Genomic DNA, 27533 nt, shown 5'->3' on the forward strand with positions numbered 1-27533 from the left:
ATAAACATCCAAAAAATTGTCACACCATATCTTAGGGTCGTAAAATTTATTAGTCACAAACTTGTCATGCCCGTGTTTATGTTTTTATGGTAATTGGAGACCCCATTCAAAACTAAACACTATTTCTAGTTAAAACATTGCCGTACACTTATTATAACAACCAAATACAAACAATGTAAAGAGCACTAACAATCACACCTCATTTCAAATTTAAAAGGGATTATTTTTTAGCTTTTTTGTTTGGGGGGGGGGGGGGTTGTGATCTATTTTGAGCCTGATGGCCTGGACCTAACTTTTTTTTCAATGCCAAAGTGTGGGGGGCTACTGAGTCCGAGTTAACAGCAACGTCTTCCATTGCAAGTTCTTTCTTACATGAGATCAAAAAATGTGCGGACGAACTGCAATGTGCAAAATTATACATATTTAAGTCATTTTGATTAGGAAAAGTAGCCAGTTGGGGAAGGGGTAAAGTTAAATCGATTGGTTGGCCAGATGAGCTATCGTCATCCTCCAAAATCGATTCCCCCGAACTAATACTATGTGTGGCATTGGACCTTACTGTGGTTATGGATGTGGCACTAATGTTAGTTTGTTCTGACGAAGGCGATACTTGGAGTATATGTGAGTCTACATTTTCAGGTTCAGTGTTTTGCCCTGTTGGTGGTCTATTTGTTGCCCTTGATGCTACATTTGCATTGTTTTTTGGGGGGGTTTCCTGTAAGATCTGGGCAATTTGATTTAGACCCTTTTGGATCTGATTGGAACCAGTCAAATAAGCGTCCGCTAACTTATTCATGCCCAGTTGAAGGTCCTCAAAGCGACGATCTACCCTGGTCATGAATTGCAAATGTTGGTTCGTATAATCATTTATGTAGGTTGTTTGATTTGCACTTAGACCCAAATCACTGGGTAACAATAGCTCCTCTCTGTGACATGGCACATTTTCGTCACCAACACCAATGTCCTCTTGGCCCATCACAGCCTCAGAGTGTGCATGTTCTGAATTTTCGCCTGCAATTTCTTCTTCCACATTTTCAGCGGTAGATTCTTGACTCTGGATGTGAACTTTAAGGGAAGAAAAGAAAAAAACAAGGGGTAAGTTACAATGTAAAAGAGATTCACATACTCCCAGAGCTATTCCAGCTATACCTTTTAGTAAACTCTCCACTGGCTCCAGAAAGAAAAGCAGATATGTAAATGACATCTCTATAAGAATCAACATTTTTCCCAAAGTTCTTAGCGGCCTAAATTGAGTTGGTGTTTTCTGTCAACCAGCAGTATGATGATGTCCTGTTCTGGGTACTGTGCATGATGGAAGCAAATTCACATACAAAGAGCTGGTGAGTTAGCTCCCATTATGCACAGCTTTCGGTAGGTGACATCTTCATTGTGCAGTTACACATTTAAAAAAAAATCAACTTCCAATCCCAACTATTTGACGGATTAAGTTTGGTATCTTAACACTAAGTTCAAGGTTAAGGGAACTTTCGAGCGCCAGTTGAGAGATTCCACCAAGGTTTTGGCTAGAATACCCCTCTAATGGTCTAACTATATGCATAGTCTCTTAATTAAAATGCATTACCACAGCAAATTGGCCTTACTTTGGGTCTACCCATTTGTGCCTACCACATTTGATCCCTTAAGATATTTGGACTATCTTGGCTCCCAAAATCTTTGTGCTATTATTGGTATAAAAGCGCAAAATAAAGAATGGCCATCAAATACTGGTCCAAAGAGCATTGGTTACAGACCATCTCAAACTTTTTAGGGTGGGCAAATTTACTTACAAAGTTTCACAAAGGTTTAAGGGCTTGCTGCTAGAGTATGCAGTACAGTATCATCTACTGTCCAATTCCATATTGGACCTGCTTTTTTTTAAGGCCAAACATGAACTAGAAACCTGAATTGACCGGATTGTAATAATGTTTGTAGCCCAAAAACACATGATTTTACACTGGTTACACCTTTTTTTCCCCCAACATACCAGAAAAACGTGATTGCCTAAATCATGGTCTTGGACAATAGATCATTGTGAGCGCAATATCCTGAAAAGTGTAGCTAAAACCATTTGGCATTGTCAGTTGTTAAGCCAATAAATTGGCAAAATGTAAACTAAAAATGAGTACTGTTAATTAGATTTTACTTGAACGGACCTGATGAAGAAGATGCCTGGGTCACTGATATGAGGCATTTTATGTATGTGTACATCAAAATTGGTGCTAAAATTGCCCATATTTGCGGACATTTAATGATTCAACTTCAAGACACAAGGGGAAAAAATATTTTACATTTTTTGTGAAGACTTTTGAACATTATCAGAGACTTAAGGTTGTTATTATGATTAGGTTGGAAAGTAGGAGAAACAAGTGCGCTATACTTACATGATGATATTGCTTGCATGCATACATCGGCCTCTCCGAACCCTTCTATCTGTTCCCAATGACATGTCGAGCCCACCTTTTCCTCAAACAGGGTTAATTTTTCAGGGCATGATGGACCACCGCCTGTCTGGCGGGCATATCTCGCTATGACAGCTAATTTGGCCTTCACTTTTTTTTTTTAAGTCTAACCATTTTTTTTTCAATTCAGGCACAGTTCGCTTACAAATTCCCAGTGCATTCACTTTCTGCATTATATTGGACCGTGCCGCGTTTCGGATAACCATGGGGCACTTATCATTTTTGCCCGGGAAAAGGATCTTGTAATTTTCAATAACCTATTAAAGATAAACATTGACTTCAATTAACGTTTTTACATTTTTAAACTTTCAAAGAACACTAAGCTTTATTCGGATTAGCCAATATAATTTTGTCTATTCAAGCCTTTCTAGTGGCCAAAGTTGATGTTTTTGTGTTTTTTTTTACCCAGCCCTATCTTAAAAATCCAAATTTAGTGTCATACACATTTTGACAAACAAAAACAAAAGAAGTAACTAATTCCTTCATTAAGGACACACTTCCCTGGTAGTAATATGATTACTATGACAAACAGTCTGATGGCCCTGCATGTCTCTTTTGCCAGCCTTGGCTAAAGACCAGTAAAGTTGGCAGACTGGCTGCTCCACAAGGTTCCCCTGGCCCGCCTTTTTAGGACGGATATACATTTTCCCATCCAAAAATAAAAATTAAAAAAAGTGGTTACAAGCCCTTCTCAACTGTCAAGAACTATAGGCGAAAACTAAGGGCAGGAGCTTAGACTCTCGGACATCACAAAGCTTTTATCCTTTCAAGTAGATGAACACTGCAGACTTTATGTGTGACATCAGCACCATTTCGAGCTTGGTAACCTTTCGCCAGGGAGCAAGAATAGGAAAACAATGATTTACCTTTGTGGCCCAGTGTTGCTACTGCCGAGAAGGCAGACAGGCCTTGGGATGCAAAAGGCTGATGGGAGTGGATGTATTGCAACATCTGGCGATCAACATTAACAAAACCCATGCGATGTATTGATCGTTGGCAGCTCAGCAAGGACTTGAACTCTTGAAAGAGAAATATCCTGTGAGCAGGCGCTCAAGGGCACCTAACAAGGCTACCTGTGCATGTCCCTGAATAAAAGTACTACGACTCCTATGATGTAAATGGGTCCTCCCCGCAGGAAGCATGTGACCAACGTCAACGACAAGCCCAAAGGCCAACACACACACATATACATTTTTGAACAAGACAGATTTTGACTCTTTGATCCTTTTATTTGGGTTTTGTATCTAAAACTTCCTTAACCTCTTAAGGACCAATGACGTTGTGGAAAGTCATGGCACCCTGGGCTTTAAGGACCAATGACGTTCCACAACGTCATGGCCTTTTCTGGTCTCTGCTGCTCGCCGGGCAGAGATCGGAACTGGATGCCTGCTGAAATCCTTCAGCAGGCATCCAGGGCAAACGCCGAGGGGGGCCATGTAGGCCCCCCATGTCGGCGATCGCTGCAAATCGCAAGGGAAATCGCCCTTGCGATCTGCGGCGATACCGGGCTAATCGGGTCTCTGGGACCCGACCGCCCGGTAATTTTGCATGATCCCGGCTGTCACAGGCAGCAGGACCATGCTAAAGCACAGGAGCGAGGTGGCAAGCCTGCCACCTCCTCCGATCCCCTGCGATCCGTCGGTTAACTAACCGACCAATCGCAGGAGGGGGGGCGGTTACTTCCTCCCGCCCTGCCCGGCCCCTTGAAGTCCGGAGAGGACGGGAGGAAGACCGGAGGACGCGGCGGGGGACGGGGGAGTGCTGGGGACCGGCCCGGTACTTACCTCGTCCCTGAAGACCCGGATCCAGATGGCGGCATCGGCGACAGGTAAGTAGATCTTCAGCCGCGGTCGGACCCTTTACAGCAATGCACATCGCCGTAAAGCGACATGCATTGCTGTAATGGGACCCTGTATACTACAACTCCTAGCATGCCCAGACAGCCCTTGGCGTCTGGGCATGCTGGGAGTTGTAGTTTTGCAACATCTGGAGGTCCACAGTTTGGAGACCACTGTGCCCTTCCAGATGTTGCAAAACTACACATCCTCAGCATGCCCTTGCTGTCCAGGCATGCTGGGAGTTGCAGTTCTGTAACATCTGGCCCTTCAGATGTTGCAGAACTACATCTCCCAGCATGCCTGGACAGTTTAGGCATACTGGGAGTTGTAGTTTTGCAACATCTGGAAGGGCACAGATTGGGAACCACTGTATTAGTGGTCTGCAAACTGTAGTCCTCCAGATGTTGCAAAACTACAACTCCAAGCATGCTGGGAGTTGTAGTTCGGCAACATCTGGCTCTAAAGATGTTGCCGAACTACTACTCCCAGCATGCCTGAGAATGTTTGGGAGTTGTGGTTTTGCAACATCTGGAGGCACACTGGTTGGGAAACATTGTCTGTTTCCTAACTCAGTGTTTCCCAACCCGTGTGCCTCCAGCTGTTGCAAAACTAGAACTACCAGCATGTACTGATGGACTGTGAATGCTGGGAGTTGTGGATTTGCAACAGCTGGAGGTCCCCCCCCCCCCCTGTGAATGTACAGGGTACATTCACATGGGCAGGGGGCTTACAGCGAGTATCAGGCTGCAAGTTTGCGATGCAGCAAATTTTGAGCGGCAGCTAAAACTCGCTGTAACCCCCCGCCCATGTGACTGTACCCTAAAAACACTACACTACACTAACACAAAATAAAATAAAAAGTAAAAACACTACATATACACATACCCCTACACAGCCCCCCTCCCCAATAAAAATGAAAAACGTCTGGTACGCCACTGTTTCCAAAATGGAGCCTCCAGCTGTTGCAAAACAACAACTCCCAGTATTGCCGGACAGCCGTTGACTGTCCAGGCATGCTGGGAGTTTTGCAACAGCTGGAGGCACCCTGTTTGGGAATCACTGGCGTAGAATACCCCTATGTCCACCCCTATGCAAATCCCTAATTCAGGCCTCAAATGCGCATGGCGCTCTCACTTTGGAGCCCTGTCGTATTTCAAGGCAACAGTTTAGGGCCACATATGGGGTATCGCCGTATTCGGGAGAAATTGCCTAACAAATTTTGGGGGGCTTTTCTCCTTACACCCCTTATGAAAATGTGATGTTGGGGTCTACACCAGCATGTTAGTGTAAAAGAAATTTTTTTTTACACTAACATGCTGGTGTTGCCCCATACTTTTCATTTTGACAAGAGGTAAAAGGGAAAAACGCCCCCCAGCATTTGTAATGCAATTTTTCCCGACTACGGAGATACCCCATATGTGGGCGCAAAGTGCTCTGGGGGCGCACAACAAGGCTCAGAAGGGAGAGTGCACCATGTACATTTGAGGTGATTTGCACAGGGGTGGCTGATTGTTACAGCGGTTTTGACAAATGCAAAAAAAAAAAAAATAAAAAATAAAAAAACACATGTGACCCCATTTCGGAAACTACACCCCTCACGGAATGTAATGAGGGGTGCAGTGAGAATTTACACCCCACTGGTGTCTGACAGATCTTTGGAACAGTGGGCTGTGAAAATTAAAAATTTTGTACAGCCCACTGTTCCAAAGATCTGACAGACACCAGTGGGGGGTAAATGCTCACTGTACCCCTTGTTACGTTCCTCAAGGGGTCTAGTTTCCAAAATGGTATGCCATGTGGGGGTTATTTTGCTGTCCTGGCACCATAGGGGCTTCCTAAATGCGACATGCCCCCCGAGCAAAATTTGCTCTCAAAAAGCCAAATATGACTCCTTCTCTTCTGAGCATTGTAGTTCGCCCGTAGTGCGCTTCAGGTCAACTTATGGGGTACCTCCATACTCAGAAGAGATGGGGTTACAAATTTTGGGGGGTATTTTCTGCTATTAACCCTTGCAAAAATGTTAAATTTTGGGGGGAAACACACATTTTAGTGAATTTTTTTTTTTACGTATACAAAAGTCGTGAAACCCCTGTGGGGTATTAAGGCTCACTTTATTCCTTGTTACGTTCCTAAAGGGGTCTAGTTTCCAAAATGGTATGCCATGTGGGTATTTTTTGCTGTCCTGGCACCATAGGGGCTTCCTAAATGCGACATGCCCCCGAGCAAAATTTGCTCTCAAAAAGCCAAATATGACTCCTTCTCTTATGAGCATTGTAGTTCGCCCATAGTGCACTTCAGGTTAACTTATGGGGTACCTCCATACTCAGAAGAGATGGGGTTACAAATTTTGGGGGGTATTTTCTGCTATTAACCCTTGCATAAATGTGAAATTTGGGGGGAAACACACATTTTAGTGACATTATTTAAACATTTTTTTACATATGCAAAAGTCGTGAAACACCTGTGGGGTATTAAGGCTCGCTTTATTCCTTGTTACATTCCTCAAGGGGTCTAGTTTCCAAAATGGTATGCCATGTGGGTATTTTTTCCTGTTCTGGCACCATAGGGGCTTCCTAAATGCAACATGCCCCCCAAAAACCATTTCAGAAAAACGTACTCTCCAAAATCCCCTCGTCGCTCCTTCGCTTCTGAGCCCTCTACTGCGCCCGCTGAACAATTTACATAGACATATGAGGTATGTGCTTACTCGAGAGAAATTGGGCTACAAATATAAGTATACATTTTCTCCTTTTACCCCTTGTAAAAATTAAAAAATTGGGTCTACAAGAACATGCAAGTGTAAAAAATGAAGATTGTGAATTTTCTCCTTCACTTTGCTGCTATTCCTGTGAAACACCTAAAGGGTTAAAACGCTGACTGAATGTCATTTTGAATACTTTGGGGGGTGCAGTTTTTATAATGGGGTCATTTATGGGGTATTTCTAAGATGAAGACCCTTCAAATCCACTTCAAACCTGAACTGGTCCCTGAAAAATTGTGATTTGGGAAATTTTGTGAATAATTGGAAAATTGCTGCTGAACTTTGAAGCCCTCTGGTGTCTTCCAAAAGTAAAAACTCGAAAATTTTATGATGCAAACATAAAGTGGACATATTGTATATGTGAATAAAAAAAAATTATTTGGAATATCCATTTTCCTTACAAGCAGAGAGCTTCAAAGTTAGAAAAATGCTAAATTTTAAATTTTTTCATCAAATTTTGGAATTTTTCGCCAAGAAATGATGCAAGTATCGACAAAATTTTACCAATAATATAAAGTAGAATATGTCACGAAAAAACAATCTCGGAATCAGAATGATAGGTAAAAGCGTCTTAGAGTTATTAATGCTTAAAGTGACAGTGGTCAGATGTTCAAAAAACGCTCTGGTCCTAAGGTGTAAAATGGCCTGGTCCTTAAGGGGTTAAGGGATAAAAGAATCCTTACAAACATAAATTAGGAACGCAAATTCCGAAGACAGTGTATTCCATGGGTATCAAACATGCGGCACTGACCTTCTTCACCGGGTGCCCTCTTCTCCACTCCCGGCAGGCCCCAGCCTAGTATGCTGACTAGACGCTGCTGCCCCGGGGCGTCAGTGACGTCAGGTGCGTCAATACGCACAACCCAGCGCAGCGGCATCAAGGCAGCGTACTAGGCCTGGTCATTGTCCCAATGGAGAAGAGGGGCCTCGGTGCTGATGAACAGCCCGGACGGGAGAAGCCGTACCACGCTGAAGAAGGTCAGCCCAGAACCACTCTACAGCAATGTTGTACTATGAACATGTAATATTTTTATGAGGGATGTGGCCCACAATATCTTAAACCATTGATGTTTTTGGCCATGTAAGCCTTGTTATTCGTCATGCTTGGTGAATGGAAAACACCATTGTAAGCATTTCATTTACACCAAACAAATTTAATAATAATAAAAAACCTACCTCATCTACAAGGACCTCCATCTCCTGATCGGTGTAATTTTTCTTCTTAATGGCACGACTACGCCTCATTGAATGGACCCCAGAGGCTTCAACATCAGACAAATCAGAAGAAGGTGGAATGGAGGAACCTGCATCCTGATCAAGAGTAGCTGTGGGCCCTGACATACTCTCTAATATTTGGACAACCGCAGAAGGAGTAGGTACAAGATTTTTAGTTTTAGCCTTTCTTTTTGAGGCAACCTGCGCCATGTTAGCACTCCAAAATGCAAACTTTCCCTTTAAACAGCTCAAAAGGACAGCGTCTGCAAAGGCAGGGCTGCTCACAAAGCCAGGGAAGAATGCTGACTATTTAAACGACTATCTGAAGTAAATTTCCCACTTTTGCCTACGTGCGACAAATTTACTAAGCTCGTGCGACAATTTAGTAAATTTGTCACACGGACGCAAAAAGAAAGTTAGAAAAAAACGGGTAAAAAACAAACTATCTAGTCAGAGTTTAGTAAATGCCCCCCAAAGTGATTACATACAGTTATATCAGGTGACTGACAACAACCACCATCATTACCACTACAGACTATATAAGTGATTACATACAGTTATATCATGGGACGTCTTCCCTGATCGGAGTCGTTCACTTTCCCCGTTTGTTCTCTAGCTCAGGCCCACATGATGATTTCTAACGGCTACGACTCATCTTTGGAGAACATGGCAGGAATTTTTTTTTAGGCTTTCCAATAACTATAATGGCCAAACTGTAATAATGCCCCCCTTAGTAGAATGGGTAGCAACAGATGTCCCCGACATTAGGTAGGCAGCAGATGTCCCCCACATTAGGTAGGCAGATGTCCCCCACATTAGGTAGGCAGTAGAAGTCCCCCACATTAGGTAGGCAGCAGATGTCCCCTACATTAGGTTGGCAGCAGTTTCTCGCATAGTAGGTAGCAGTTTCCCCCATAGTAGGCAGCAGTAACCCCATAGTAGGCAGTGGTTTTCCCCATTGTAGGCTGTGTTTCCCCTACAGTAGGTGGCAGTACCTCCATCGTAGGCGGCAGATTCCCCCATAGTAGCCAGCAGATTTCCCCATAATAGGCAACATTTTCCCCATAGTAGGCTGCATTTCCCCTATAGTAGGCACTAGTTATCCCATAGAAGGCGGCAGTTCCCCCATAGTGGGCGGCAGTGTCCCCCATATTAGGCGGCAGTACCCCTAAATTAGGCAACAGTGTCCCCCATAGTAGGCAGGGGCAGTAGCGCAACTCCCCCCCCATACTTTCTGCGGCTCTTTTGTCTTCTTCACGACGGCTTTCTTAGTACGTCCTCTTCTTTCTTTGCGCTTCGGTGCCTGATGACTTTACTTGAGAACTGAACGGGCACAAGAGTGATTGACAGGGTGATGAGCCAATGCCTCTTCACCCTGTCAAACTTTCCACTGAGCTCCACATTTAACCCAAAAGCAGGAATGTCCTGCTGGATCCGGGACAGTTGGGAGGTATGTATCTGGCACTAGAGTCTGATCCTGTTATGGGGCACAGTAGCTGGCTATGTTATGGTCCAACAGTGTCTGTAGCTTTTAGGCCATGTTCAAACGCTTTCAGAGTGTACATTCCACAGACAGCAGTTACCAGCAGAACATGCCTGCACTAGGACCTCTCTGAAATGCACTGTCTTCATAGACGGCAATGCATTTCTGAGCAGATTCTGCATTAGGGTGCGTTCACACTGCGGAATCTCCACTCGCTGAATTAGAACAGACAAGTATATTCTTTCTGTGGGTGCTAGAATCACAATGGGGGACATTTATCAATGTTTGCTTATGTATTCTTTTTTTTAGTTATTTTTTTGCTTATGTGCGACTTATTTATCAACTGCTTTCAGCCTGTTGATAAATTTCTTTCACGTAAGCAAGTTTTCTTTTTTTGCTTTGGTAGTGGCTTTTTCTGCTCCATGTCTGAGATGGAGTAAATTTAGCAGGTTTTTTAATGTGATGCGATTTTTTTGCGACTTTCGCCCTTGATAAATCTCTGACCACTGCAAGTCAAAAATCACTTTTTTCTTTGGTAAGCAAGATTTTTATTTTTTGCTTAGGACACTGAACAAGCAAAAAGTCGCAGAAAAAAGAGTGTAGTCGCATGTGTGACTTTTTAAAGCAAAAAAAAAAATCTACTAAATGCTTTGATAAATGTCCCCCTATGTCTGCTGTGTGCACAGTGCATCAGAATCCCATGGAAATCAATAGGACACTGCTGCAGCAGAATGTTCATGCAGAATTTTTTTTTTAAGACATTCCGCGTTTTCTTAAATACGGTTCCCGTATACGGTTGGGAGGAGGGGGGGCGGGGCTTAATCGCGGTGCCCGCACTCAGCTGTATTCGGGAACCGTATTTAATGCAAGTCTATGAGCCGACCGGAGTGAACCGCAGCCTCCGGTCGGCTTCGTTTTCGGCCGTATGCGGTTTCCCGACCGCAGGCAAAAACGTGGTCGACCACGTTTTTGCCTGCGGTCGGGAAACCGCATACGGCCGAAAACGAAGCCGACCGGAGGCTGCGGTTCACTCCGGTCGGCTCATAGACATACATTAAATACGGTTCCCGAATACGGCTGAGTGCGGGTGCCACGATTAAGCCCCGCCCCCTCCTCCCAACCGTATACGGGAACCGTATTTAAGAAAACGTGGTGTGAACCCAGCCTTATGGGGCAAGGTTCCCGGCTGTAGTTTTGCCAACTCAATCTTCCTGGTGTCTGTCAGTATTCTGGCTCTTTTATAGGGCACTGCGGATATTCTACTGCTGTGCTGCCTGTATTATTATGGGGGGCATCTTACAAAGGGGGCATGTAACATAAACTTGCTGCCTAACTGATCGGGCAACTATTTGTGGGGGCAATCCTCATTTGTCGCCCGTGTAGCTGTCTATTATGTCCCGTCTCAGCTATAAACCACACAACTGCCACGACATTCCCTTTCAGTTACATCTTCTCTAGCAGCCTGTACCAACATGGCGTAATCTTCCAGCCAAAACCTTCTGACGCGCTCAGTAAAGTGTTGTCATTCCGTTCGTCCAATCACTGACGACGTACACATGAGCGTCAGCCAATAGGAGTAGTGCGCGGGTTCTGGGTCTAAAGTGTGGCGGAAGTTCTCTGCTTCCCATGTGTTTTAGCTGCATTCTCTCCTGGAAGCTATGGCCGCTGTGTCCGGTTCTGTTCCGGGCGGCCACAAGAGGAGCCTGGCAGAGCTGCTCGGTATATAGTTGTTTCATATAGCATGCTACACACGCCTATCTACCGTGTTACTGTATACGTCGTGTGCTGTGTAATGTAGACTTACAGTAGCCTCCAACTATCCCGTCAGTCATATGCTAGGAGGTTGTGGGCTACATTCTGGGCATTACAGGTCTGTAATTAGCTTTTGCCATCCAGGCTTATTTCTTGATCCCTGAAGTTTACAGCTGGTGTATCCATATGGCACTGCTTCCCAACCAGTGTGCCTCCAGCTATTGCAAAACAACTCCCAGCATGCCCAGACAGCTGTTGGCTGTCTGGGCATGCTGGGAGTTGTAGTTTTGCAACAACTGGAGGCACATTAGTTGGGACTCTGCATGATATTGCAGAATGTGTATGGATCCTGCTATATACATGGACAGCTGTGTCAACCAACTATCAACAAGATTGCTCCAATTTACGGACAGCAAACAGGGATCTTGATAACTGTGAGCCAACAAGTGACTTACGTTGATTTACATATTAGGGACCTCTTTTAATGTAGGGTTTATTTTTTCACCTGGTACTACTGAAAGCCTCTGTTCATGCTGCCATCAGGGCTTCTGTTAGGCTGGGTTCACACCTCTCCAATGCAAATTTGGGTTCTACGTTTGTGGCCCTGGAGAGTTGCATGGTGGCATCTATCTCAGTGGGTCACGACCATACCCGCTGATTTACCGTATTTTTCGCCGTATAAGACTCACTTTTTCTTCCCCAAAACTGGGGGGTAAAAAGTCGGTGCGTCTTATACGGCGAATACACCCCTATCGCGGCGGTCCCTGCGGCCATCAATGGCCAGGACCCACGGCTAATACAGGACATCACCGATCGCGGTGATGCCCTGTATTAACCCTTCAGACGTGGCGATCAAAGCTGACCGCCGCGTCTGAAGGGAAAGTGACACTAACCCGGCTGTTCAGTCGGGCTGTTCAGGACACGTGAGTATTACCTCCTATGCAGTGGTCTTCAATCTGCGGACCTCCAGATGTTGCAAAACTACAACTCCCAGCTGTCCGGGCATGCTGGGAGTTGTAGTTTTGCAATATCTGGAGGTCCGCAGGTTGAAGACCACTATTGGGTTCAACATCTTTATTTTTTTTAGATTTTGCACCTATAAATTGGGTGCGTCTTATACGCCGGTGCGTCCTATAGGACGAAAAATACGGTAAGTGGCTACGTTTGTCACATTTGCAAGCATATGCTATTTTTGTCTGGGACTCAAAAGTGTTGTTGACCACACTTGGAAATGGTATATGCTTGTATTCCGTTCGGTACAGTCAAATGGGTGTGTCTCACTGTTGTATATGCCTGCATACCATGCTCCTTGGCTGCCCACAGAAATTTGTTGGATAGTTGTGAACCAAGCCATAGAACAGCAGTGCAGAACCCAGTCAACAAAAGACACAATGGGGGAGATTTATCAAAACCTGTGTTGAGGAAAAGTTGTGTAGTTGCCCATGGCAACCAATCAGATTCCTCCTTTAATTTTTCACAGGTTTCTTTGAAAATGAAAGAAAATCTGGTTGCCATGGGCAACTGCACCACTCTTCCTCTGAACAATAATCAAGCAGATTAGACGGCTCACCTCCGCAGCGTCTCCCACACCTCGCACGGACTAACCGCCAGTGCCTCCGGTCTCAAAGTATAGCAAAAGCAAGGAATATCCAGCGCGATGGGATGCAAACAGGAATCTTTATTTCGGACATATGGTCAGCACATAAAACCAACGCGTTTCGGGTCAGACAGAACACTTAATCATGCCATGATTAAGGGTCCTGTCTGACCCGAAACGAGTTGGTTTTATGTGCTGACCATGTGTCCGAAATAAAGATTCCTGTTTGCATCCCATCGCGCTGGATATTCCTTGCTCTTCCTCTGAACAGTTTTTGATAAATAAACTCCAATATGTGCCTGGTTGTCCCCATTCACTTATGAGGTCTGTTATTTTAAAGGGGATAATAACGCAGCATGTTACACATTTTCTTCTTGTGAAATCTGATGGCACTATAGACAGAGGCTCCAAATACCCAACACAGAAGATGAGTGGGCTGGTACCACTGAATAAGTAGTTTTCCAAACTGGTACTACCTAACATGAGCACCTAATAAATGTCTACTAAGGGTGCGTTCCCACAGGGCGTATACGCAGCGTATTTGATGCTGCACAAAATTTATGGCAGCAGCGGGAAATACGCTGCGTATTCCTCGCTCTCTATACACACAGGGCTTTCCGCTGGCAGCCCTATGTGTGCAGTGAGTTTTGGAGGCGGGGCCGTGCGTCAGACACGCCGGCACACGGCCCCGCCTCCAAAACTCTCTACACACATAGGGCTGCCGCCGGAAAGCCCTGTGTGTATAGTGAGCAAGGGATACGCAGCGTATTTCCCGCTGCTGCCTTAAAATTTGCTCAGCGTCAAATACGCTGCGTATACGCCCTGTGGGCAAAAAAAAGGGCAATTTCTCAATGCTTGATGTCAGAAAACGAGCATAAAAAAAAGAAAAAATCATTTTTGGGCAGAAATACGGCGTGCTAAAAAGTTTGATACCTTTTTTATGCTAGTTTTTTGGTGTCAAGCATTGATAAAGTACCCCCCCCCCCCAAGTAGTATGTAAGAGCGAAATTGACACAAACTACAATTCAAAAAATATATATACAGTAAAATTTTATTTGAAAAAAACAAGACTTTATGATTAAAAACACACACACACACACACACACACACACACACACACACACACACACAGAGTGAGCTATGGCCCATATAAAGGTGTAAATAGTAAAAAATTAAATTGCGACATCCATCCAAAAAATAACCCACTGCTCCTCAGAAATGTCAGTCAGTAAATGGGAATACATAGTACACAAAAACCAACTCTTTATCCTCCATGAATACATGTATACACAGGCTAAGTATATATAATATGGAAACAAGCTGACATGGTGCAATAAAACAATATTTGGTCAAAAACTGGATTGCACTTAGGGAGGAAAACAGGCAGACACCTATGAGAGCCCTGGGAAAGCCACTGTCATGGCGATATGTGTGGCGTTCTTTCACAAGCCTCTGCCGCACTGTTGCCCTCTCATCAACTTGCTGTAGTTTTCTCTTAACCCCTTGGGGACGGAGCCCATTATGACCCTAAGGAAGGGAGCATTTTTTTTGTAAATCTGACCACTGTCACTTTAAGCATTAATAACTCTGGGATGCTTTTACTTATAAATTTAATTCCGAGATTGTTTTTTTGTGAGATATTCTACTTTATGGTAGTGGTAAATTTGAAAATTTAGCATTTTTCTAACTTTGAAGCTCTCTGCTTGTAAGGAAAATAGACATTCCAAATAAATGATATATTGATTCGCAAATACAATGGGGGATATTTATCAACGTTGTCTATGTCCCGCATCAATATAGACCAAACTACAGAGGGTTAGTCTGGTCTATTGTGCACCTAATTTATCAAATGGCGCATGGCTCTTGATAAATTCTGTGCACAGACTGCATGATCTATGCTTTAGTCTATATTTAAACCTGCTCCAACATGGTCTGACATTTCGCCGTACTTTCAGCCTATGCGACTTGTCGCTGAAAAGTCGCTTTTGATAAATTCAGCACCAATGCATTTTTCAATGCATTTCAGTCTAAAATAGACTTGCATGCATCATGTTCTAAAAATCCTCTAGAGCAAAAGTCGCAGAAAAGTCGCACAGATTTAGACTGCGACTTTCTGTGCGACAAATTTAGACAAGAAAAAACAGTCTAAATCCTTTGATAAATCTCCCCCAATATGTCTACTTTATGTTTGCATCATAAAGTTGACATGCTTTTACTTTTGGAAGACATCAGAGGGCTTCAAAGTTCAGCAGCAATTTTTCACAAAATTTTCAAAATCGGAATTTTTCAAGGAACCAGTTCAGGTTTGAAGTGGATTTGAAGGGCCTTCAAATTAGAAATACCCCACAAATGACCCCATTATAAAAACTGCACCCCTCAAAGTATCCAAAATGACATTCAGTAAGTTTGTTAACCCTTTAGGTGTTTCACAGGAATAGCAGCAAAGTGAAGGAGAAAATTCAAAATCGTAGTTTCTCTATCGGCTCCATTGGGGGGGGCAGACCATGGGTTTATGCTGCTGTCACTAGGAGGCTCGACACTATGGCAACAAGAGAAGTCGGCTCCTCCCAGCAGGGTATACCCACCCACAGGCACCTGAGGTAATCAGTTTTAGCTTAGTGTCTTAAGGAGGTGGACATGGTCTGGAATTCTCCAGATCAGTTCTTATGTTTTATTATTTTCCTAGTTAGGGATGTGTTAGTTTTTTTTATTCCTTTTTCTTTCATGTTTTCAGGTGGGGATTCAGGAACTGCGGCTCACTGTCTCCCCATTGCGATTGAGGGGGCTTAGACATTGCGTATATGGGCTGTTAACCCCCTTTCACCAACGGTCAGCGCCTGGGGTCCGGGTCCCCCTATTCGCTGCTCGCCTCGCTTGCACATGGTAGCTCGGCGTGATGCAGGTGTCAGAAAGCTGACTGAAGACCTCATGGAAGACTTCATTAGGTAAGTTCTGACTGAGGTGAGTATATTCCCTTTCTCCCTTAGGTAACAGCCTTGTAACCTCTGGAGACCCTCACTTTTTGCCCACTTTCTCAGGGGCTGGCCTGGACAGGGTTTTTTTCTATATTTATTGCTGGGGTGAGCAGGAGCATTTTTGGACTGGGGCACAGCTTTATTCATACTTTTCACTTTCTGAACGATATGTGTGTGTGGTGTGTGTGTGTTTCTTTAAGCAGCTGACAGCCGCAGCGTTTTTACTAAGCGGGCGCATGAAGCGCCGGCTTACTTTCGCTTTCGGCAGCAGTCGGCTACCGGCGGCGTCTAGCTCGCTTCCCCGCGAGCGCATATGCGAATGACATGTGCGCTCGGGGAGAGGAGCGTGCATGGGCGCCATTACTGACCTTCTTGTCAAAAGCTGAGTGCACTATAGCTCCGCCCCCTCTGTCGGGGCTTCTAAGAGGCGCGAATTATCCTCCACTCAGCGCTGTGTGCGCGTTGAGAGGCAGGGACCCTGCTCCTGGCCCGCCCCTCTTTTGCTATTGGCCGACACTTCTCCCTTCTCTATGTATACTAGAACGGAGTCCTCCTCACAGCAGCTGCCCTGGGGTCTCAGACTTGGGCTGCACAAATAACTGGAGCGTTAGTTCATCATTTTGTCTGTAAAAGCTGTAATTCCAAAATGCCTGGTTCTGCTGAACCCATTTGCTCCCTCTAAACAGTTAATTGGAGTGTTAGCCACTCATTACATCTGTAAAAGCTGTATCTCATAAATGTCTGGTTCTGCTGAACCACTTGTTCTGCCTGCTCCACTGCTCCCCCAGACCCCCCTGCTATTCTACCCCAGTTGTCTACCAGACCCGGTGGGTTCGGCCGCCCCTCCAGCCTGGGTTCTCTCCCTCCCCTAGTCTATAAACGACTTGGCTCAGGTCTCCCGTTATGTGAGGACTGCATTGGAGAGGCCCTCCCATTCACCTGGAGAACTTGTCGATGATGTTTCCGATTCAGCCTCTGAATCAGAGGACCACACGGATATGTCGGACATGGTGCACTCATTGGTCTCGGCCACAAGAGACACCTTCCATCTAAAGGACCCAGGAACTTCGGACGTGGCTCCAGAAGTTTCCTTTAATCGTGCCTAACCTCCAGGGCTGCCTCACCTCGTTCTCATTCATCCGGAGAATTTGTGGATGAGGTTTCTGATTCGTCCTCAGACTCAGAGGACCACACGGATATGCCTGATGTGGTGTACTCATTGGTTTCGGCCATAAGAGACACCTTCCAGCTAAGGACCCAGGAACCTCAGACGTGGTCCAGAAGTTTACTCTCATCGTGCCTGACCTCTTCCAGGGCTGCCTCACCTCATTCCCATTCACCTGGAGAACTTGCGGATGAGGTTTCTGATTCGGCCTCCGACTTAAAGGAATGCACGGATGCCTGATGTGGTGTACTCATTGGTTTCGGCCATAAGAGACACCTTCCATCTAAAGGACCCAGGAACTTCGGACGTGGCTCCAGAAGTCTCCTTTTTTTCGTGCCCGACCAGCACCCAAGACCTTCAGCTCTCATGCTGAATTTTACGCCCTGCTGGTATCCGCCTGGAGGCACCCTGACAAGAAGTTTCTGGAACATAGAAGGTTCAAGCGCGGTATCCCTTCGCCAAGGACCTCATTGCTTGGTGGACCTCCTCTCCAACTGTAGATCTGCCGTTCTCCCGCCTCTCTAAGGTGCCTACCTGGCCTTTAGCTGATGCGGCTGCCCTCAAGGATCCAGCTGACATGAAGGTGGAGACTTTGGCAAAACTTTGCCTTTTGAGACAGCAGGATCTAACTGTTTTTGCTTCGGCCTGGGGGTCAAGGGCCCTTTCAGTATGGTCTCCCATCTCCTATCAACTTCTCAATATGATCAGACCACAGGTGTGCACATAATGGGTGGCTTCCCTATGTCTATCCCAGGGCTCCGTATCCTGAGTGCAGTAAACCATATATATAGAAACAGACATAGACTGGGAATTGCAAAAAGTTCTTTATCTCCAAAATTATCCATGTACAAAATAGCAAAGAGATATAAAGAACATAATCACCCGGTGCTCAATAAACTGCTCAGAGGTAATTCCACTCGGTGTCTTCACAACCTTCCATCCCAGACTTGCTACTTGCTGGACGGTGTGTTCCTGGCCATGTGGACGCTAATTCTGAGGGGGTGTGGAAACGCTCGCTGGCATGCGAGTTGCTGGACGTTTCAGGAGTCTCCTCCCTTTCTCAACATTGAGAAGTCTGGGATGGAAGTTTCTGAAGACACCGAGTGGAATTACCTCTGAGCAGTTTATTGAGCTCCGGGTGATTATGTTCTTTATATCTCTTTGCGATTTTGTACATGGATAAATTTGGAGATAAAGAACTTTTTAAGTGCAATTACCAGTCTGTCTGTTTCTATATATATGGTCTCTCATCTCCGCAAGGGTAGTCTACAAGATCCCTCTGGAGGATTTATTTAATCTAGCGCCGATGCTCCGCAGCTGGAGATATTCTGTGTTCTGCTTCCATGTGAAGCCACTGTGCTGCCTTTGCCACAAGCTACCTGGTAGCCACCATCCATCCATGTGGCTTAAAGCCTGGAATGTGGACGCCGCCTTCAGGAAGTGATGCATCGGGCGGAAAAGGGTTCTTTATTACCTCTTGATAAGGCTCACAGAACCGTTTTCCGTCGTAAGTCCTCCTTCGGGTTCTGCGGACCTTTGGTGCCACCAAAGGGTACCAGCAAAGGGTCCAGCCTGGCGCCTTCACGGGAAGAGGGCTCCCTCCTTCCGGACCTTTCCCTCCCGGAGGACGGCTATCCGTTCAGGCCGTTTTGCGGCCCCATCAGGCACCCGTAGGCCTTCCTCGATCTGATGGGTCGCCCCCACCCGCCGACCTTTCTCAGGTGGTTGGTCGCCTCTTACTCTTGCGGGATGCCTGGACCACGCACATTCATTGTCCCGGTTCCTTCAGGGGAACGTTTTTGAGGTTTATTCCAACCTCTTTGTGGTGCCCAAGAAAGGCATTTCTGTTCGCCCAATCTTGGTTCTCGAGTATCTCAGCCAGCATCTTCTGCTTCCCATCCCGAATGGAGTCTCTCCGTTCGGTGCTGGCGTTCATAGGGAATTTTCGTTCCTCGGTGGACATCAAGGATGCCTGCCTCCACATCTGTGTTCCGGTCATCAGTGGTACCTCCGCTTTGCAGTTCCGGACGTTCATTTTCTATTGTGGCTCTCCATTTCGGTCTGACCACTACTCCGCGGACCTTTAACAATGTCCTGGCGCCTGTGATAGCCCCTTTTACGGACAACAGTTGTTTCTGTGATTCCTTACTTGGACGAACTCCTGATCGGAGCTCCAGCCAGGGCCCAGATCCTGGAGAGTCTTAGTCTCAACCTCCAGACCTTGTCTCTCTTCGGTTGGATGGTCAATCAGGACAAGTCCAACCGCTCTCCTGGGGCTCCAGTTCGACGCGGCCTCTGCCCGCTTTCAACTCTGCCGACCAATCGGCTGACTCTCTTACCAAGAGTCCGATGACTTCGGCACCCTGCTCCAGTTTTCATTCGCTTTTGCATGGATGTCCTGGGTCGTTTAGCGGCGGCCGTGGAGGCCGTGCCATTTGCCTAGTTTCATCACCTACCTCTTCAATTGGTGATTCTCTTCCGGTGGGACAGGTCTCCATTGTCACTCGACATTCTTGTCGGTTCCTTCTATGGTGGCTTCGTGTCCCCCCTGCTTTTTCGGGGGCGCTCCTTCCTGCCCCTCCCTGCCAGTTTGCCGAGCTGAGGAGGTGTTTTTCAAGGACCGGCTATTGCTCTGGGACTAAAACTGATTACCTTAGGTGCCTGTGGGCGGGTATACCCTGCTGGGAGGAGCCGACTTCTCTTGTTGCCATAGTGTCGAGCCTCCTAGTGACAGCAGCATACACCCATGGTCTGATTTTACGGTAAGCATAAAAAATCTCCTTTTTTTTTTACACTCGCATGTTCTTGTAGACCCAGTTTTTTTTTTTTTTTTTTGCAAGTAGTAATAGGAGAAAAAGCGCCCCAAAATTTGTAACCCAATTTCTCTCGATTAAGGAAATACCTCATATGTGTATGTCAAGTGTTTGGCGGGCGCAGTAGAGGGCTCAGAATGGAAGGAGCGACAATGGGATTTTGGAGAGTGAATTTTGCAGAAATGGTTTTTGGGGGGCATGTCACATTTAGGAAGCCCCTATGGTGCCAGAACAGCAGAAAAACCCCACATGGCATACCATTTTGGAAACTACACCCTCAAGGCACGTAACAAGGGGGTCCAGTGAGCCTTAACATCTCACGGGTGTTTGACGACTTTTCGTTAAAATCGGATGTGTAAATGAAAAAAATCTTTTTTTTCACTAAAGTGCATTTTTTTCCCCAAATTTACCATTTTTACAAAAGGTAATGGGAGAAAATGCCCCCTAAAATTTGTAACCCCATCTCTTCTGAGTATGGAAATACCCCACGTTAGGACGTAAAATGCTCTGCTGGCGCACTACAATGCTTAGAAGAAGCGCCATTGGGCTTTTGGAAAGCAAATTCGTTTGGAATGGTAGTCAGGGGCCATGTGCGTTTACAAAGCCCCCTGTGGTGCCAGAACAGTGGACCCCCCACATGTGACCCCATTTTGGAAACTACACCCCTCACAGGATTTAATAAGGGGTGCATTGAGTATTTACACCCCACTGGTGTTTGACAGATCTTTGGAACAGTGGGCTGTGCAAATGAAAAATTACATTTTTCATTTTCACGGACCACTGTTCCGAAAATCTGTCAGACACCTGTGGGGCGTAAATGCTCACTGCACCCCTTAATACATTACATGAGGGGTGTAGTTTCCAAAATGGGGTCACATGTGGGGGGTCCATTGTTTTGGCACTATGGGGGCTTTGTAAACACACGTGGCCTTCAATTCCAGACAAATTTTCTGTTAAAAATCCCAATGGCGCTCCTTCTCTTCTGAACATTGTAGTGCGCCAGCAGAGCACTTTACATCCACATATGGGGCATTTTCTTAATCAGAAGAAATGGGGTTACAAATGTTGGGGGGCTTTTTTTCCTATTTTCCCTTGTGAAAATTAAAAATTTCAGGTAACACCAGCATTTTAGTGAAAACTTTTTTTTTTTTTTTCATTTTCCCATCCAAATTTAATGAAAATTCGTCAAACACCTGTGGGGTGTTAAGGCTCACTATGCCCCTTGTCACGTTCCATGAGGGGTGTAGTTTTCAAAACGGGGTCACATGTGGGTATTTGTTTTTGCGTTTATGTCAGAACCGCTGTAAAATCAGCCACCCCTGTGCAAATCGCCAATTTAGGCCTCAAATGTACATGGTGTGCACTCATTCCTGAGCCTTGTGCGCCCACAGAGCATTTTACGCCCACATATGGGGTATTTCCGTACTAAGGAGAAATTGCGTTACAAATTTTGGGGGTCTTTTTTCCTTTTACTGCTTGTGAAAATAATAAGTATGGGGCACCACCAGCATGTTAGTGTAAACATTTTTTTTTTTTACACTAACAGGCAGGTGTAGCCCCCAACTTTTCCTTTTCGTAAGAGGTAAAAGGAGAAAAAGCCCGCCAAAATTTGTAGTGCAATTTCTCCCGAGTACGGAAATACCCCATATGTGGCCCTAAACTGTTTCCTTGAAATACGACAGGGCTCTGAAGTGAGAGAGCACCATGCGCATTTGAGGACTAAATTAGGGATTGCATAGGGGTGGACATAGGGGTATTCTACGCCAGTGATTCCCAAACAGGGTGCCTCCAGCTGTTGCTAAATTCCCAGCATGCCTGGACTGTCAGTGGCTGTCCAGAAATGCTGGAAGTTGTTGTTTTGCAACAGCTGGAGGCTCTGTTTTGGAAACACTGCCGCACGATACGTTTTTCATTTTTATTGGGGGGGGGGGGGGGTGAGACAGTGTAAGGGGGTGTATATGTAGTGTTGTGTTGTGTTTTTAGGGTACATTCGCACTGGCGGGTTACGGTGAGTTTCCCGCTAGGAGTTTGCGCTGCGGCGAAAAATTTACCGCAGCCTAAACTTGAAGCAGGAAACTTACTGTAAACCTGCCCGTGTGAATGTACCCTGTACGTTCACATGGCGGGGGCAAACCTCCAGCTGTTTCAAAACTACAACTCCCGACATGTACTGACTGAGGAGTTGTACTTTTGCAACAGCTGGAGGCACACTGGCTGGAAAACCTTCAGTTAGGTTCTGTTACCTAACTCAGTATTTTCCAACCAGTGTGCCTCCAGCTGTTGCAAAACTACAACTCCCAGCATGTACTGACAAACCGTGCATGCTGGGAGTTGTACTTTTGCAACAGCTGGAGGCACACTGGTTGGAAAACCTTCAGTTAGGTTCTGTTACCTAACTCAGTATTTTCCAACCAGTGTGCCTCCAGCTGTTGCAAAACTACAACTCCCAGCATGTACTAATCGCCGAAGGGCATGCTGGGAGATGTAGTTATGCAATAGCTGGAGGTACGCAACTACAACTCCCAGCATGCCGAGACAGCTGTTTGTTTGGGCATGCTGGGATTTGCAGTTTTGCAACATCTGGAGGGCTACAGTTTATAGACCACATTCCCAGTGATCTCCAAACTGTGACCCTCCAGATGTTGCAAAACAACAAATCCCAGCATGCCCAGACAGAATAGAGCTGTTTGGGCATGCTAGGAGTTGTAGTTTTGCAAGATCTGGAGGGATACAGTTTAGAGACCACTGTATAGTGGTCTCAAACTGCAGTCCACCAGCTGTTGCAAAACTACATATTCCAGCATGCCCAAACAGCAAACAGCTATCTGGGCATGCTGGGAGTTGTAGTTTTACAACATCTGGAGGGCTTCAGGTTAGAGACCACTGTATAATGGTCTCAGACTGTAGCCCCCCAGATGTTGCTAGGCAACTTACCGGCTTCTGTCGGATCCAGGGAGCCGTCCTCTTCTGCTGCCCGCCGATCACCGTCGCCCCGCTGCCTCCGGACGGGTAAGTGGACGTCGGCGCCCGGTCCTCTTCGTTTTTTCCTCTTCCTATTGTGGGTGGGCAGGACGGGTAAAACGAAAGTAAACCCCACCGATCTTCTATTGGTGGTCGCGTCTAGACCACCAATAGCAGGGATAGGAGGGGTGGCACCCCTGCCACCTCACTCCTATCCCTTCAGGGGGCTCATGGGTGTCTTAGACAACCGCGATCCCCCTTATATTCCGGGTCACCATAGACCCATAATGACCCAGAATCGGCGCAAATCGCAAGTGTGAATTCACTTGCAATTTGTGCCGATCGCCGACATGGGGGGGGGTCTGATGACCCCCCTAAGCATTTGCGCGGGGTGCCTGCTGATCGATATGGACGCCCTTCGTCCCCAACAGGTTAATAGTTACACTTGTAATATTAAATAATTGTATGATAAAATGGATCAGAAGGTGCACTTACATATATTCATGGCCCTGGATATAGCCAAGACAATTGAAAACTACTGTTGACTATAGATTATATATTGTTTCCCTGGAGATAAATGGCGTCTAATATATCTGGTCATCCCCAGATATAAAATGTTCATTTGGCTTAGGCTGGGTTCACACTACGTTTTGTCCCATACGGGAGCGCATACGGCAGGGGGAGCTAAAAGCTTGCGCTCCCGTATGTGACCGTATGCGCTCCCGTATGTCATTCATTTCAATGAGCCGACCGGAGTGAAACGTTCGGTCCGGTCGGCTCATTTTTGCGCCGTATGCGCTTTTACAACCGGACCTAAAACCGTGGTTGACCACAGTTTTAGGTCCGGTTGTAAAAGCGCATACGGCGCAAAAATGAGCCGACCGGACCGAACGTTTCACTCCGGTCGGCTCATTGAAATGAATGACATACGGGAGCGCATACGGTCACATACGGGAGCGCGAGCTTTTAGCTCCCCCCTGCCGTATGCGCTCCCGTATGGGACAAAACGTAGTGTGAACCCAGCCTAAGTCAGATGTTTATGTACACTGCTCAAAAAAAAAAAAAAAAAAAAAAAAAAGGGAACACTTAAACAACACAATTTAACTCCAAGTCAATCACACTTCTGTCCACTTAGGAAGTAACTCTGATTGACAATCATTTTCACGCAATGTTGTGCAAATAGAACAGACATCAGGTGGAAATTATAGGCAACTAGCAAGACACTCCCAATAAAGGAGTGGCTCTGCAGGTGGTGACTACAGGCCACTTCTCAGTTACTGTGCTTCCTGATGTTTTGGTCACTTTTGAATGCTGGCGGTGCTTTCACTCTCCTGGTAGCATGACACAGAGTCTACAACCCACACAAGTGGCTCAGGTAGTGCAGCTTAACCAGGATGGCACATCAATGTGAGCTGTGACAAGAAGGTTTGCTATGTCTTTCAGTGTTGTGTCCAGAGCATGGAGGCGCTATCAGGAGATGTGGAGGAGGCCGTAGGAGGGCAACAACCCAGCAGAAGGACCGCTATATCCGCCTCTGTGCAAGGAGGAGCACTGCCAGAGCCCTGCAAAATTACCTCCAGCAGGCCACAAATGTGCATGTGTCCACTCAAACGGTCAGAAACAGACTCCATGAGGTGGTATGAGGGCCCGACATCCACAGGTGGGGGTTGTGCTTACAGCCCAATGCCTTGAAGGATGTTTGGCATTTGCCAGAGAATACCAAGATTGGCAAATTTGTCACTGTTGCCCTGTGCTCTTCACAGTTGAAAGCAGGTACACACTGAGCACATGTGACAGTCTGCAGACGCCGTGGAGAACGTTCTACTGCCTGAAACATCCTCCAGGATTACCAGTTTGGCGGTGGGTCAGTAATGGTGTGGGGTGGCATTTCTTTGGGGGGGCCGCACAGCCCTCCATGTGCTTGCTAGTGGTAGCCTGACTGCCATTAGGTACCGAGATGAGATCGTCAGACCCCTTGTGAGACCATATGCTGGTGCGGTTGTCCCTGGGTTCCTCCTAATCAAGACAATACTAGACCTCATGTGGCTGGAGTGTGTCAGCAGTTCCTGCAAGAGGAAGGCATTGATGCTATGGACTGGCCCACGCGTTCCCCAGACCTGAATCCGATTGAGCACATCTGGGGCATCATATCTTGCTCCATCCACCAATGCCACGTTGCACCACAGACTGTCCAGGAGTTGAACATCTCACTTCATCAGGAGCATGGCCAGGCGTTGTAGGGAGGTCATACGGGCACGTGGAGGCCACACACACTACTGAGCCTCATTTCGACTTGTTTTAAGGACATTACATAAAGTTAGATCAGCCTGTAGTGTGGTTTTCCACTTTGATTTTGAGTGTGACTCCATATCCAGACCTCCAGGGGTTGATAAATTTGATTTCCTTTGATCATTTTTGTGTGATTTTGTTGTGAGCACATTCAACTATGTGAAGATGAAAGTATTTCATATGATTAGTTCATTCATTCAGATCTAGGATGTGTTATCTTAGTGTTCCCTTTATTTTTTGGAGCAGTGTAGAAATCGTGGCCGACAGCTTTGTAGTTACCCAACAGTCTACAGTGGTCTCATTGGCTTATGAGTGCAGCAAAGGGTAATGGAGTCATTCCTGACTGTTTCTATGATGTGAGCAGATAATATAAAGGGGAATTTATCAAGCTGATTAGACTTTAGCTTTTTTTTGTCTAAATTTGTGGCAGAAAATGCACGGGTTTGATCCGTGCGATTTTCCTGCGACATTTCATTTAGAACGTTTAATATTTATGACCATGAAGTGATCTGATATAGATCACTTTGTGCAGTGGTAGCTAATTTATCATGTGCGACTTTTCTGCGAAAAGTCACAAAAAAAGTCACACGGACCACATTTAGAAGAAATCACGGCATTTCTACCTGCCCTATGTGTCTCCATGCAACAATTGTATTAAGGTCCGTGGTGCATGGCCCGCCACTGCTCTGTGACATTTAAACTGAGCAGTTCAATGGGCTTTCATCAACCTTTTGATCAATTTGGTGAACGGATGCCATTTCGCCCGCAACTTTATCTGAAGTGAACAAAAACCAAGTTCCCTTTTGATAAATGCCCCTCACAGTGTTTATTGTACCCTGCATATAGTCATGGTAAACCTATCTATTATTGCCTCCTTATTACTTGCAGTCTAATATGTACAGATAAATGTATTTTGTTTTTAGCTAACAGGCCTAAGAAAGCAGAGAGGAAAGCTGAATCCAGCAATAACAGCCTGCAGGAGGCCGCCCTGTATCTGCTAAGCTGCCGTCAAGATGTAAATCAGTTTCTCTTAGAGGTAAGAAGAACTGAGGCGTCATTTAGAGGACGATATCCACACACAGTTTCTGAAGGGATTGATCATAGCTACAGCACAAGGAATGGTATTGTGGTTTCCAATTTCACCACAGAAGATACAATTAAAAGGAAATTCTTACTCTGGAATCGACTGATTTGTAAATAGTAGTGTAATGATTATAATAATTGCTCTCTTTAGTTATCACATTAGAGTGATAAAATAACTTGTTTTTATTGCTAGCCTATCTTCAGTACTATAGGCTATTGGTCTGTGAATAAGTGGAAGTCCTACACCTGGTGCCCCCTGCAAAATCAGCTGTGTGTTAGCGCCACAGCACCTGCATATTCAGTACAAAGCCGAAAGATCAGGGTTCCACTCATTGGGCCTCATTTACTAAGAGACTTGGGTTTTTACTAGTGTGAAATGGTGTTTTAGACTTTCTGATCAGCTTTTTTTTTGGTAGAAATTTCCAGCCATTTATTCACAGAATTTTTGGTGAATTCAATAGTTAATAGGTTGGGTTGTGAAACCACGCCCCTTGTGACAGACCACGCCCCCTCTTTTACTTTCCACAATGCAATGTCGGGTTAGTTGGATTTCCCTGGTGTACACTGTCTGAGACCATGCACCAGAATAATGGAAAAAACTGACAAAAACTAGTTTTAGCTTAGTAAATGAGGGCCATTGTGTTTGGTACTGCAACTCACACTGAAGTAAAAAATGGTGTAACATAGAGATTTGTGTGTGTATTGCAATACTTTGATAGGTCCACAGAAGACAAGACGTTCTTTTCACAATCCACGACATAAAACTTCCTCCAAACCTGGGATGTAAGTAGAGGGCACTGGACACAAGGCACTGGGAAGGATTCAGTTTATTCACCCATGATGTAACACGTTTCACAGTAAGACTGTTTAATCAGGCAGACCCAGGTGAGTACTACCATCCAATATATGGGCACCCCTGATTAATCCTTCAAGCAAACTTAAAGGGGTTCTCCTGTGCTTAGACATCTTATCCCCTATCCAAAGGATAGGGGATAAGATTCCTGATCGCGGGAGTCCCGCCGCTGGGGACCTTTTCAGCCAGACCACTCTGCTCTGTACTGACGAGTGGCAAAATCCACGAAACAGCTGTCTGCAGATGGGTAGAAACTTCCCTTTTGGGGAGTAGTCTGGCTTGGCATAAA

The 27533-nt window shown here is 45.7% G+C and overlaps 2 protein-coding genes across 2 annotated transcripts in view; one reads left to right on the forward strand and one right to left on the reverse strand.

Annotated features, from left to right (window-relative positions):
- Window positions 1-13: 13 nt before the first annotated feature.
- Window positions 14-10380, reverse strand: LOC130276510 (uncharacterized). The gene is made up of 3 exons (XM_056525987.1): window positions 8235-10380; window positions 2382-2716; window positions 14-1065 (listed from the first exon to the last, which is right to left on the reverse strand). The coding sequence occupies exons 2-3, from the start codon at window positions 2398-2400 to the stop codon at window positions 221-223; spliced, it is 864 nt and encodes a 287-aa protein (XP_056381962.1). The 5' UTR covers window positions 2401-2716; window positions 8235-10380; the 3' UTR covers window positions 14-220.
- A 946-nt stretch (window positions 10381-11326) lies between these two features.
- The window catches only part of FANCA (FA complementation group A), a 170460-nt gene continuing 154253 nt past the window's right edge, over window positions 11327-27533 (forward strand). Inside the window, exons 1-2 of the mRNA XM_056525988.1 lie at window positions 11327-11475; window positions 26232-26344. Of these exons, the coding sequence (XP_056381963.1) occupies window positions 11415-11475; window positions 26232-26344 (174 nt within the window). The 5' untranslated portion in view covers window positions 11327-11414. The remainder of the gene's footprint in view (window positions 11476-26231; window positions 26345-27533) is intronic.

This window comes from Hyla sarda, chromosome 6 (assembly GCF_029499605.1).
Source record: "Hyla sarda isolate aHylSar1 chromosome 6, aHylSar1.hap1, whole genome shotgun sequence".
Classification (NCBI taxonomy): Eukaryota; Metazoa; Chordata; class Amphibia; order Anura; family Hylidae; genus Hyla; species Hyla sarda.